The 14,651-nt window shown below is 44.8% G+C and overlaps 1 protein-coding gene and 1 pseudogene across 1 annotated transcript; both read right to left on the bottom strand.

The window, feature by feature from the left end:
- Positions 1-121: 121 nt before the first annotated feature.
- LOC109754660 (aspartic proteinase NANA, chloroplast-like) lies at positions 122-2,449 on the bottom strand. Its single transcript, XM_020313573.4, has one exon. The coding sequence runs from the start codon at positions 1,908-1,910 to the stop codon at positions 321-323; it is 1,590 nt and encodes a 529-aa protein (XP_020169162.1). The 5' UTR covers positions 1,911-2,449; the 3' UTR covers positions 122-320.
- A 332-nt stretch (positions 2,450-2,781) lies between these two features.
- LOC109754659 (tRNA ligase 1-like) lies at positions 2,782-13,979 on the bottom strand (annotated as a pseudogene).
- Between the last annotated feature and the right edge of the window lie 672 nt (positions 13,980-14,651).

Genomic DNA, 14,651 nt, shown 5'->3' with positions numbered 1-14,651 from the left:
TATGTGACCTAGTCACGTGTGCCTGGCCATAGGTAGCCTAGACGCCATTCGGGCATGCCATTGGCGAAGGCCGGCGGAGCTAGACGTCGTTTTTTTTGTTTGCATCACTAGGAGGAGGACCTTGTACAAATTAAGTTTTATCTTAAAAATTGAAAGAATATTTCAGTTGTTCCGGACTCTGCACCAGCTAGGGATGCCGAGGGAGAGGGGGAATGGATTCAGAAAAGATTTGGTTTTCGGATTACATACATACATACATACAGATGAGAGATGAATGATATGATACATGAATACATACATACAGAGAAGATGGTTTTTGATTAGTTGTTGGTGGGATTGGGATTGGGTTTGGGATTAGCATTAGGAGGAGAAATATTAATGTGGGTGGTGCACTTGTCCTTCTTGAACCGGAGCTTGCCCTTGACGTCGTCGAACTCCCAGATGTGCTCTTGCATGTGCACGTTGCCGAGGATGTTGGGCCCCGCCTCCCGTTTAAAGAAGCCGATGCAGGCGATCCCGGGCACCACCTCCGGCATGAGCACGCCTTTGGGGCTCGGCTCCAGCCTCGCGCCGCCCATCAACACCAGCTCCACCTTTGGCACAATGGCTTCCGGCGCCGGGTTCTTGCCGTCCCACTTGTAGCAGTGCTCGAACGGGATCACCTCCTCCGCCGCCTTCTCCAGCTTTGGGTCTAGGAGGCTCGCCAGCGCTCGCGTGACCGTGCCGTACGCCGGCTCCAGCAGCGACGACACGGAGGTGCCCGTGTCCAGGTTGAGCCCGCCGTGAACGCGGTAGTTCCACACCTCCGGCGGGATGTTGAGGCGCTGCCCGTTGACGAAGACGCCCGTGACTTGCACGCCCATGGACGGTTCGTTCTGCATGTACACGATGTCTGTCTCGCCGAACCCGGCGCCGGCCACCATGGCCGGGTTGGGCCCGAAGGTGAGGTAGCTGAAGGCGTCGCGGCCGCTGTGCGTGGCCAGCAGGCAGAAGGAGAAGAGGCCCTGGAAGCTCTTCCCGGCGATCTTGCTGAAGGACACGTTGGCGTTGCCCAGCGTGAGCACGCCGTCGTGCGCGTCCACGGTCCCGCCGGCCTCGAACGTGGAGCACCCCAGCACCAGCCCCGGCAGCCGCGCCTGCCTCCCGCCCGACACCGCCACCGTCGCCGTCTCGCGCCCGAAGATGCCGCGGGTATTCGTGCCGTCCTGCAGCTGCTGGTGGTAGCTGCACGACTCGTTGTGGTTGGGCGTCTTGCACGCAACGTGCGGGAAACGGGCGCAGCTGTCCCGCATGGAGCACCGGTACCGCCGCCACGACGACGACCGCGCCGGACGGTACCAGGTCTTCTTCACCAAGGGTGGCTCCAGCGCCTGCTCCAGGGACATGGTCTTGGCGTTGGCGTTGCCCCTGTCCCTGTGCCGCCGGTGGCCGCGGAGGCGGCAGTTGAGCCAGGTCAGGTCGTTGGCGGTGTCCAGGGCCATGCTGAAGGCCACCGCCGGCGTGCCGAAGTGCACCGTCACCAGGTACATGCCCACGTCCATCGAGTCCAGGGCGCTCTGCATCGGCAGCTCGAACGTGGACAGGGGCGTGCCGCTCCCGCTCCCGCTCGTGGCCGCCAAAAGATCCGGCATGCCCGACGCCGCCAGCTGCCTCCTCCTGGCCATCCGCCGGTGCCGAGCCAGGTCCTTGGCCGCAATGGCTCGGTAGTGCTCGCGGCGCGCCTCGGGGGACTCCGGCACCACCGGCGCCGTCATCGGGAAGTAGCAGCTGCTGCCCTCCTCCAGCGCCCCCACGTCGACGACGACTACCTCATCCGGGTCCGGGTAGGCATCGAGGCAGCCGGGGAGGAGGAGCACCACCACCACGGCGGCGAAGGCGGCGGCGACGTAATGGCCGTGCATCTTGGTCATTGATCGACCTTTGTAAATTTGTTTTGCTAGTTAGTAATAGCTAGCTGCTATTGATGGATCGACATGCTGCATCTTCTCCCGGCCCCTACCTTAAGCTTGTCCTGTCCATGCGTATTAGAGATGTGAGGTCGCCATTGTTACCTACGTCTGCCTGCCTGCCTCCTCCTTAATTCGAGCGGCCATGAGCTTTTTCAGGATGCAACGCCGCTCTCCGGCCGCCTATAATAAGCACCTCCCCATTTCTCATCCCAACCAAAACATAAATGAAAACACGCTGCCATGATTAAAAAAACGTTCAATTTGCCATGATTAGAAATCTGACATCAGGATTTTAACATTACCAAACCAAATCACGACTCAGATTACTTGTGGAACATCAGCCATCAGAAAAGGTCGTGGTGTTGTACGAACATCAGCCTTGATATGTTGTCAAGTCAAGGAAGAAGAGTGAAAGCACGTCCACTCCCTGATGGTTTTGGTATTCATGTCAACATACATATTGTTGGACTAATGTTTTGCTTGAGTATATTTCATTAAAGTTCAACTACCCCTCAAGATGCTAAGGACAAGTGTTGGTCAAGCCTCAAGACTCCTTTTTATATTTATGGTCCAAGACATTGAGTCCATAGATATGCCAATACTATCAAAAAGGAAATAAGGTTGTGATAATGGATTCACTGCTCAAGTATTTAGAGATCAAGCTCCAAAAGCCTCGTACAGATTCTCACACTCCCACGGTCACAAACCCTAAATACTAGTCGGACTCACCGAACCATTCACACCCGGAGTCACCGATTCATCCATGACATCGTCGTTGCCTAAAAACCTAAAACCTTGGTCTCACCGAGTTGGCCCTTTGTCCTAGTGCAACTTGTTCAGAATTTTCAAATAGTTTCAGTCGGTGATACCAAAGTGTAAAGTGCTTATGTCACACAACTCGGAGCCACCGAACGTTTTCATCCGGAGTCACCGAAAAGCCTAAAGCTTTGCATATTTTGTATTGGGCCCTTTTGTGGGCGAGGGTGACATGCACCTTGTTCTTCAGGCTATCCTCTAATTTTAGGCCGTTGAGAAAATTGTCGACATCAGTGTCCTTCTCTGCAACCTGTTGAGTTCAGTTGTGCAATATGCATGATCCGGTTAGATTCAGAGCATCGTCCAATACATCTTATTGGAGACTACCATATAAGATGAGCATACACTTGTTACCTTCCGGACAAGGCCCAATACATCTGCCGGGGATAACGTAACAGCAGCAAAAACGATATTGCCGGACCTCCGCTTCGCAGTATCAGGTGGTTTGATATCACCTTTTGCCACGGCCTTTAACTGTTCACTACTTCTTTCACCGCAGCCTCAAACGGAACCTAGACATTAGAGCCAAAGAAATCAATTATCTTTTTCCTCAGGGAACAAAAGCATCATCTTTCTGTGCGCTGAAATTGTAAACTTTGATGGTTTCAGACTTTTGGTAGGCAGGATCGGTGAATGCTATTGCTAGCCAATAACTCCCTGATCAAAGCACCTCACATAGCAATGTAAAGTCATCTCAATTGCTATTGCTAAATCAGAGATGAGATTAAATGTTAAGACTAATATTCCAAACTTGTGACTGTAAAAAGGGTGCCCAAATGTGAGGTGCCTAAATCAGAGCCAATGGATGAGGTTGGTGCCCAAATGTGAGGTGCCGAAAGTAGAGACGGTGGTACAATTAATATATGGTATTTCACACCAAGTTTAGGGTTTGTGTGTGTTCTCTTGTAAGCCTAGTGTATGTACATCGATTCAAATCAACAGAACACGTCAGTCCATAAAGTTAAGTGTTTCCTGAAAAGAATACAGATTTTCACTGACAAATAAATACATGGGATATGTTTACCTGAATGGATTTAAGATAATCAGCATTCTCAAACAAGATCTCGCGCAACCTCTCCTCCCACTGTGCCCATTCTGATGGCTCCACTCTGATTCGACATTATTGATCAAATCAGCCAGATTATAAAGAATCATGATTTTGATGACTATTTGACTATTCCACACTAGTTTTGCGAACATTATCAGCTGACACAGCAGTAGCTTAATTTGTACTCAGGGGTTAAGAGGTAACAGTTCCGTACCTTCTTAAATGCCTGCTTCGATGCAATATGAATAAGCTAAGCCCCTCGTCTAAGATACTTTTGACATCACCAGGCAATGGAGCTCTAAAAATAGGAGAAGCCAAGTAGCAGTTTTTTTAAAAACCGAAAATGAAGGCAGGCAGTCTCATCACGGCATGTTTCTCGGGCTTGAGGAATATGTGAAAATCTCTACCTATCTGGCTTGAGGAGAGGCATCTTAACCAAGTAGCCGAAACGCTCATGCAGTCGGCCTTTGAATTCTCTTCGATTCTGGAAGTGCATTTTTCTTGAACGTAACATTGATAACAACATGGTATAACATTCCAATATGATCTGAAACTGTATTTTTGGGAAAGGGCATACCTTGTCATCATAGAGGTTGTAAAACTTTAGCAAAACTTTACCAGCAGTCGGTGATGCCTTGTCCAGATTTCCCTTTATATGTAGGTATATAGTCATAACACGTTAGAGGACAGAAATTTACAATATGCAGCAAACAAGATAACAGCAAGAGCTTCAAGAGAAAATGGATTAGTATACCTCATGATTGACCCTCTGGAGCACAGGAAACATGAAAACAGCAAGAGCTTCAAAAGAAAATGGATTTGTATCGGTTTCAAGGAAATGAAGAAAAATTACAAACGCTTCATAAATAGAGATATAGACAGTGAAGACGGGAATGACATTCTTCTAGTAGAATCTAAATAATCTGGGGTTTTGTACATACTTGTTTTTTGTGTCAAGTAGCAGAAAAAGCATGAAAAAAAACAAATTAATAAAGCATACAGATAATTAATTACCTTCAGAATCAGGAACAACAGGAACAGCAGCCGCTTTTGTGGTCCCACACATATTCTCAATCTACAATATATAAATGGACGACAAGTTCAGTTCTTTCTTTCTAAACTGTATGTAGCATGTGAAAGAAACAACATTGACTCCATCTTCTAATTTGAAAGTAGCAATCTTGCCTGCCACCACACTTGCTCATTTGGTGCGTTTTTGTCAGCAAGGGTTATTGTAAATGGTTCCTTTTTCCGGTCGTCAGCAACCTTTTTCCAGTATTTTCCTGTAAGGGCAGACAGTTTGCAAAAAGGGCAAAATAGAAGTGTACTGAATCTATATTTTGGTCCTATGATAAACATTTCAACCAAAGAATACTGCCAAATGCTGCATACCTTTTTTAATAAGATCTCCCATCAAACAATGAAGAGTGCGATTATCACCAAGGCCACCAGGCATTTTCAATAGTTCCTTGCATAGAGCAGACTTTGCACAACCAGGTATACCTGACGGAGAACAAAATAATATAACAAGGACATAATGGGAATTAGAAAATCATCATTAAATTGAAACTTGGCAGTGAAAAGATGATTTATATGAATGATGATTCATCAAGTTTTTTAATCTTGCTTAAGAGTAATATCCTCAGTTATTCTAATGACTGAAAGCAACTCAAGATGAAACGTAAACCTTAAAAACTGTTATAAGGAAAAACAGAAATGACCAGGAAAGAAGACGATAAGGCCCTCGGGTTTTGAAACACCATTGAGGGACGTAGTAGGACTAGACGGTTGAACCAAGTCACCAGGAGCCCCTATCAAATCCTGGTTTGCTTTAGCATATTGTTCAAGGAAAGGCTCTGCCTCGCTAAGATACTCTGAGCACGAGGGTGGCTTATTTCCGCACTTGCTTGTAATATACACAGCCCTATTTTGTTTGGCAAACCAATTAAATTAAAAGAAACATATGTAGTTTGGTAAACTCCTATGAACGAAGAGAAAGAAGTTAGTAATATACCATTCATCCAACAGTTCGCAAAGCTCTTTCTGTTTACTTGCTGATGTTCCCCAATTCTCCATTTGCCTATTAACACATTCAGGACCGTTGATGTCAGAGGTAGCACTCTTTGTATTCAATTTAAATTTTAACTAGTCACAATTGACAAAACTACACATATTTCACATGGCAGAAAAATTCTTGAATACCACATCCTACATGTGAGCGGCCTCGCTTTAGAGATATTAACTTTTCCTACTAATATGCATTTCCTACTTTGAGATTTGAATACATGACATACCTCAGGCAATCATCTCTATAATCAGATGGGCCATCTTCGAAGAGGGTGGAGAGGCCATTCCGAATTAAAAATGTCCTTACCTGTCAGGCAGGTAGTCATGTAAGAGAATTGTTAGAAGATACATATGCATATCCATTAGTTAAAACTTATACGATGCAGTACTCTCCGGCGTGCAAGAATTAACAAAGAAGATTCTAAAGGAAACAAGGCCACCACACAGATATGCCAAGCTTATAGGCAGCATTAATTATAGTGACACTGCAATACTTATTTTACAGGTGCATCAATCAAATGTTAAAAGGAAAGCAAGCAATCCAGAGTAACAGCATTGTATCCATACATCAACACCTAAGCCCTGAAAGAAGCTGAAACCATGGCAGTGAAGTTACCTTATAAGTCAGGAATTTTAGTTTGACCATCAAATTTGAATCCTCGTCACCATCAATATTTTTCAGTAAAGTGTTACTGTCTTTGGGATGTTCAGCAGCCTTCCTATTGTTCGCCTTGAACAGGTTTACATCAACGAAGAAACCTAATCATGAAAAACTATGTCAGTCGAAGCCACGCTGACTTATTGTATTGACAAGAATTTTGAGTCACATGGTCCATCTTACCCCTATACAGTGGCCATAACCCTTGCTTTTTCCTAAAAAGTACATGACCAATTAAATCTAATAACAGAGATAATAAATCCCATAAAGCAAAAAAAAACATCCAGTGCTGCAATGAGCTAATTAGGTATGCGACACTGACTTTGCAATCTTACCTCATCTCTTGCCGATAACTTGTAAAAACATAATCACTGTGCACATGGATAACCATCTTGTAATACAAGTTATCATTTGAAAGAGAATCAACTTTTTGGTAACATTTGAGTGCTACACGGAAATTTCTTTGCTTGATCACACGAATCATCTCCTGTAACAGTGCAGAAGAAATTAGTTATCATGTACTAGTTGTTGAATTATTGACATTTGCAGTTATAAAACATTTACAATGTAAGTAAAAAGTACTTACTGTTGAACAGGAACAGATAAAAAACTACTAACCTGCAATTTCTTAGTTGCATTGTCAGTAGGATGTGCTTGCAAAAAGCAAGTGACAACCGATTCATCAGCGTCTCGAGACTGAGCATCAAGACCACTATTTCCAAACCAATCAGAATGGTCTGGACACATTGAAGATCCAGCATTTTCGAGAAGTTCTTTGATTTGCTGTTCATGTAATTAATAAGTTATAGAAAGATAGAATCACTACAATACTAAGACGAATCATGAAAAAGGCCAATAGTACTTGACAACATTACACAGTACCTGGTTTTCATCTGACCTATTAGCGGCGCATATTTCACGTAAACTTGGCCCTAAATCAGAGTCAACTGCATAGGAGAGTAACTTTCTAAATCAATTAAAAGCTAATGCATTAACAACTTCACAAGTCGACTGCATTAAAAATTATTTCCTACAACATGTTCAGATGCATCGGAAAATATTTATTACGACAAAAGCATAGATAAGAAGCTTTTAAAAAATTGAAGGTTCAGAAATGCAACATGCTATTATTATCTATACGTCTATAGCAATCACATGAGAAGGTAGGGGGGATGACCAAACAAGGATAATACTTGGATTATTATATATCTATACGTCTATAATTTTTGTATTTTATTTTCAGTATTTCACTTCTTCTCCTTTCTTATTTTTTTATTCTGTCCTTTCCGCTCCCGTATTAAGAAAAATACAGCTGAATATGGAGAATTTTGCTCGTATCTTTAATTCATGATGATCTGATTCAGTTACCATGCTCAATAGCATCCTAACAGGCCTAGCACTTCCACATGGTAAATGTATGCGAACAAATGAGAAGTAGCCAGTCTTTGAACAAGAACCTTAATATTGAGATGAAAACTTCGCAAACAAACAGAAACCCTCTTGTATGGCACAGATAACAAGGCAACATCATTTTACTGGCTTACCTCCATCTAGTGGAGGATGTGAGAAGTTTTTCAAGACTTGTTCCATTTGAACCAAACTTTCACGACTAACAATACGGGCAACCAGGCCTTCAAGAATCTCACCCTGTACCATCACATGATCCTTTGACCCTACAAATAAATAGAGACATGAAAACATATTAGAACAGCAGTGAGAGTGTAATACAGCAATTATTATTCAAGATAGTAGACTTATCTGGTATAGCTATATCAGCTATTTCGCCAAGGGCTGTGCAAACCGGCGTGGCAGTCCCCTCTTCACACAATGCATCGTAGGCAGCGAAAAAAGAAGTGGCAGATTTCCTTGCAAAGATGTAAAGATAAATATTAATAAATTAAAACAAGACCCAGCAGTGAAGACTGAAGAGATATGCACTTTTTAAGGGCACGGCAATAATAATGGCTCATGCTCAAGGAATATTAATAACTAATTTAGTCTAAATTAATGGCAACAAACTGCTTAACCCTCTTGTGGTCTCATTAAAAGAACAATTATGAAGATGGAAACTTATATCAAGCAAGGCAGTCGAATACTTTGGCGTAGGAAACATAAACTTGTCAGATGACCACCTTGTGGAAAATAGCCACACATGATTTGTTGGTAGGCGCCATTCTTGACAAAAGGCAATCACTTGGGGAGTAGAATAGAACCTTGGTTTGCCATGACCTAACTCTGTTACAGCTATAACCACGGCTGCATAAAGGCCAAAATAAAACTGATATAAATATGCATTCAAAAGAGATTTTGTGCAAAAAAAGGACTAGCAAGAATGGTAAAATTCATGGACTGAAAATTGATGTCACGGTTAAATAGGTGAAGTAATCGGGCATCATACCATAATCATCCTTTGGCCTTTGCCCATGGTCTCCTAATACAGCCGTCACAAGTTCCATTGAAATGTTTATCTGGTTTTCCTAGAAGCAAAATCAGGATAAGGAAACAGCTGACAAGCAGAAATGCAACCGATGAAAAGCCCTAATAGTAAACTGAACATTCTTGATGAGTGTTTAAAATTCCAATAAACTAGTAGTATGTATCAAAGAAAGTTGCACCGGGATGCATGGGATACCTCAATAACATCATTAAATTCGGCTTGCTTTTTAGGAGCTTCCTTCCCCCAAGCTTCACGAAACATACGGTCCAGGACAAAAACGCCCACAGCAGTGTAGCTACATATCCCCAAAGAAGTAAGGAATTACACCTTCATTCAGTTAAATAAACAGCTCAACAAACAGAGATCAACAAGACAAACTAGCGGAACCTACATATTTCCAAAGCTGTTCTTGGAATGTGCTCCACCACGGTGACCGGCATACATGAATAGAGATCCTGAATGCTTAAGCGTAACCTGGAGAAAAACTTATCTTTGTAGGGTGAACACTTTTTAACCATCATCACTGCAAGCCGTTAGCTAAAATAAAACCAGTAATTAATCAAACGGCAAAAGAAGAAGAAATCAAACATACCTCCATGGTAGCTGAGCCACACGACACCATCTCAATCATCCGAGTCCTTGTCTGCCATCACAAAACAGGGGGTAAGGTTAGGTTCCCACTAAAGGTTTTTAATTAAAATCCCATTCCCAAAACCTAAATGGGAGTCCCAAAGTGCAATTAAGCAATGGAAGATTTAGAGAGCAAGCCTTGATTAAAAACCTCTCGATCGGAATTGTCATTTTCGAATTTGGGGTAGAAAGCAGCCCTGATACGTGCCTCTGCGAACGTGTTGTTGTCCACGGCGAAGTTCGTGAACAGACTCGAAGGGTTATCACCCTGGTCAGCTGCCCCCTCCGAGGACCGGGTATTTGAACTTGTGTATTAAAAAAATTCCGAAGTGTTGAGCATATATATATAGATATATGTATAAGCATATAGCAAGGTAGGTGTGGGAAATAGAAATAGAATAGGCAAAAAGCAAAATGGGTTACCAATTACATGAGGAATTTCCGTTGGATGCCGTCATCCTTAACTTGCAAGAAGAAGAAATCCCTGTGTTTCAATGAATGATGATACGAATGTAAGGAAGCAGGCACACATACGTAACGTATCAAGAGCTGGTCTGCTTCAATTCCCAATTCATTGAGCCAACAAATGTAAGTATGCAACAAGCTGAAAAAGAATCAAAGGGAGCACAAAAACAATTATAAGAATAAAATTTGTGATGAATTGTATTCTGAATTCAATTGCTTGTGCACATACATGGGTGGATGGGTGGGTGGACAGTTGATGAGTCAATCAAAAAGTGTAAGGTGCGCAGGAACATCTTAGATTATGTTGAGAGTAGAGAGTGACGTGCAGGCAGGCAAGAACTAATGAAGAACATTACTACGACACACGTACGTACAGAATGAGGAGTGTATGAATTGAATGAATGAAGAAAATTGGGGTGTGTAGCATTAGCATTTTGCAAGCAGGAGCAGCAAAATTAGGTGGCAAAGAAGACTCACTTGTAACGTACAGTAGTACTGTGCCTCAGTTCCGGCGATCCAGATTGAAAGCTTTAATACTCCCTCCGTCCCAAAATTCTTGTCTTAGATTTGTCTAAATGCGGATGTCCCAAAATTCTTGTTTTAGATTTGTCTAAATGCGGATGTAGATACATCCGCATTTAGACAAATCTAAGACAAGAATTTTGGGACGGAGGGTACTATAATTTCTTTCTTTGGAGCAGGGTCGGAGTTTCTCTGGAGGCCAAGTCGATCGTGTCGGAGTTTCTTTGGAGGCAGCAGGCAGCAGGGATGGACTCTGTCTGATCTGCGGCGGGCCTCCTGGGTTTTTTTGGGGTGGGTGGCGCTAGGCTAGGTTGGAGAAGAGTCCTCCTGACGGGCGAGACGCTGCTTTGTAGGCCGGCCCATTTTGTTGCTTCTCCTCCAAAACGGACTAAAATCAGATGCTGCAGAAATAAAAAATAATTTTTTGAAAACAATTCTTAGTTTTAAAAGAGTTTGTGAATTCTGAAAAATGTTCGTGAGTTCACAAAATGTTTGCTATATATAAAATGTTCACAGATTTGGAAACTATATAATGTTCATGATTTCCTAAAAATGCTCGTCCTTCAACACAATGTTAATTCAAAACAAAAATATGAATTAAAAAAACTTGTGTGTTCAAAAAATGTTAATGACTTTAAAAAAATGTTTGCGAATACAAAAACTATTCATGAGTTCTTTTTTTCACTAATTTCAGAAAAATTCACGAAATAAAATAAATCATGAATTTGAGAAAATTTTAAAAGTGCTCACGACTTTCAAAAACAATGTTTACGAGTTTGATAAAATATTCACGAATTTCCAAAATTGTTTTCAAATTCAAAAAATATTCACAATTTTTTTTAAAAATAAATGAATTTGGAAGTTGTTCAACATTTTCGAAAAATCATAAATTCAAAGAATTATTTAGAAAATTTTCATTAATTTGAAGAAAAAAACAAAAAAGACAGAGAAAACACACAACACACGAACAGACTGGCCCATTCCCGCGGGCGAGGGTGCGGGTTTGATCACTATCCCACAACCTGCACGGGGAATATGATCTGCCCTTCCCAATGCCAAGAACTGGCTTGTTGCCATGCATGAAGATGTGTCCGCAGAGGAGTCTAGGATGATTGTCGTGCTTTGGGCAATTTGGAGTGCTGTTCCTCAGAAAAATAATAAAAAAAAGGGGCAATTTGGAGTGCTGGTAGAAAGGCAATCCACCATCAAGACATTTACGAGAATCGTCTATCCACTCGCTCATTCATTACTTGTTCTTCCCTGAGAGAGATTGAAATATTATAGAAACCGGAGGCCCTTTCGGGTGCAGTTAATAATGTGGACAATCGTGTACGTACGCACTGTATACGTTACGTATGTGGAGTATGTAGCAGCCAGCAGGTAGGCGTCGTGGTAGGAGACAAGCAATCAAAGGGAACAGCACGTCTTACACACAGTGCCTGTGACTCTGAGCAGTGCAGATCAGGTCAGGTCAGGTGTACCACTCCACAATGCATGCATGCATGCATGCGTTTTGTAGATTGTAAGGCCCACGACCCTAAACGGACGTTTGGTTTGGCCGGATTTTGTCTCTTTGAGGCGGCAATGGGTTCACTCATGTTCGCGTTTGTCCGTTGGATCGTGGGTGCGCCCAATGCGCGGCCGCACCCCAAATTATGTTCGGGGTGGACGTGATTAAAAAAAAAAAAACTTAAATAAAATGCCTAAAAAGTAAATAAACGCAGTTAAAAAAACTTAAAACATAATTTAGGGGTCACGGCCACAAAACGGCCCAGTTTCACGGTCCACTTAAACGGCCTAGTTCCATAATTAACATAAAAACAAAATTAAAAAAACGCCGCCCGCGCGCTCCTGCCGCGCCCGTCGAGGAGGTGGTGGTGGCGATGGAGATGGCGACGGCGACGGCGTGGGCGTGAGGCCGCGCACCCGCGTACGCCCGTGCGCCTGGGGAGCAGCCGCTCGGTGCTCACGTGGCCGCCGCGGCCCCATCGACGTGCCGGCGAAGAAGGACGCCCGCCGCATGTCGTGCTCATCCCAGAACCAAGTGTCCCACAGGGGCGAGTCGGGGGCGTACCTCTCGTCGTAGTAGAGGTCGTCTGGGAGGAGGTGGCGGCGGTGTGATGCGGGCATGACACCATTGATCGATAATCCTACTGAACCTGAGCCATTTAATGAGTCAAGTCATGAAAAAATTGCGGAAAATAATGTAAAGCATGCGACCAAATTATGTCGAGGAAACGATGGTCGTGTGCGTCAGTTTTGTGGACCAAAAATTGCTCCTCTATATGAGAAGGAATTAGTACATGTTGATTCTCGTCGTACCGTGCATGTACCTAAGAATACAACAAAAGGTTCAGATCGGATGCTAATGAGATACCGAAGCCAGAAGATGTAACTCCTACATTTGGTACACCTCCAGAGAAGATCAGGATCGGCAGCTTCTATTTTAAACTCCATGCAAGCCAATATATTTGATGAGATCTGCAAAGGATAAGTTTCCATGTTTTATTTAATCAAGTATATTTATCTATAGAGATAGGTCACATGAATTCCATAGACTTGTAGTTTTCCTTGTACGTGGCAGCCGTGAGTGTCAAGTTGTGCTACTAGTTACGTACACGTTTTGAGTCAAGGTTAGTTGCAAGGTAATCAATGTGGCCCGATAATTAATTAGTTAAATCCTTAGTTAGTTGGTTATAGAAGAGTCCATTTCATAAGTTTGCATCGCCTACAAAAAGGGCTCGGCCCCGGCCGATGTAGGGATGAGTTTTGAGTTTTATTTTAGAGTATGAGATATACATAAAAACGTCTGAGTTATGGGCGGCCATATCTTGTGTATTATCTGTGATTTTTTTATCGTGTAAATTTACTAGTGACGGAGGGTTGATCATCACATCAACGCCTACGTGCTGATCCGAGGGGGTCATTATTTTCATTTGTGTATTTTCATACACAGGTGAAAATTATCTTGAAGGTTGCGAGGAGGAACCAGGGGACGAACTGTCGATCAAGCATCGCCGTGAACCATCTACACGCGCGAATTAGTATCTCGCTAGTCCGAGCCTCATCACGGCGTGCACGGCCGCTCAGCGGGACCGGCGGGATCGGCACCCGGTTGGCCGACAAGTACCAATTGTTGGGGAGGTAGACGTCGCTCCAGCGTAGCGGCGTCCTCGTCTCCCAATAGCGGCGGCATACGGCCGCCTCGATGTAGTGCCGGTCGCGCTCGCCGGCGGCCGTGGGCGCGATGGAGAACGCGGGCGGCGCGGAGGCCCGACGCGGTGGCGATGCGGACTCCTCCTTCTTCACGGAGCCGCGGCGGCGTCCCGACGAGAAGCCAGCCTCGCGGTCGTGCTTGCCTTTGCGGCCGTAGTTCCATAGCCCCATGGCTGCGGGTGTCCTGCCGGCGAGTTCGAGGCTAGGGTTTGGGGTCTGGGGTTGTCGGGTTGTGGAGTGGGGCAGTGTGGACGACGACCGGCCCACGGGTTCCCATTTAAGAAGGACCGCGACCGTTTGCCTGGGCGAATGACAGGCGGGGCTGCTTGCGCGTGCGCATTGATGTGGGCGGGTGGGAGGTAAGTGGCCGCCTGCCACGCGGCCCCGACGCGGACGAGGCGCGCGTCCGTTTGTTGTCCGCCGTGAGCTAAACCCGACGCATGTTTGCGCTCGAAATGGGTCGGTCCGGACACAAAACGGATCAGATGGGTCCGGGCCGTCGCACGCTGGGCCGACCGGTCTGTTCCTTTTACCCCAAACGGACGGGGCCGGACAGAATGGGGTCGCGTGGTGAAGTTGGCCTAATGATCCGGCGGCCCGGCCGGCCGGCGGTCACCCTGCCTTGTGCAGTGCAGGTCAGGTGTATATGCAATGCATGCGTTTCGTGATGATCTCCGGCCGGCCGGTTGGGCGGCAGCATGGGCATCATGAACATGGTAGCTGCTGGGCTTGAGTTGCATGCATGTCTGTCGATGCAAGGAGGAAGGAAGGACGACCGCCGCGTGCGCGACATCGACCCGACACGACACGTACGCACGCATGCATATGCATGCTCGTCGTCTG

The sequence above is a fragment of the Aegilops tauschii genome, chromosome 1 (genome assembly GCF_002575655.3).
Source record: "Aegilops tauschii subsp. strangulata cultivar AL8/78 chromosome 1, Aet v6.0, whole genome shotgun sequence".
Lineage (NCBI taxonomy): Eukaryota > Viridiplantae > Streptophyta > Magnoliopsida > Poales > Poaceae > Aegilops > Aegilops tauschii.
This window is presented reverse-complemented; position numbering and strand designations above follow the sequence as displayed.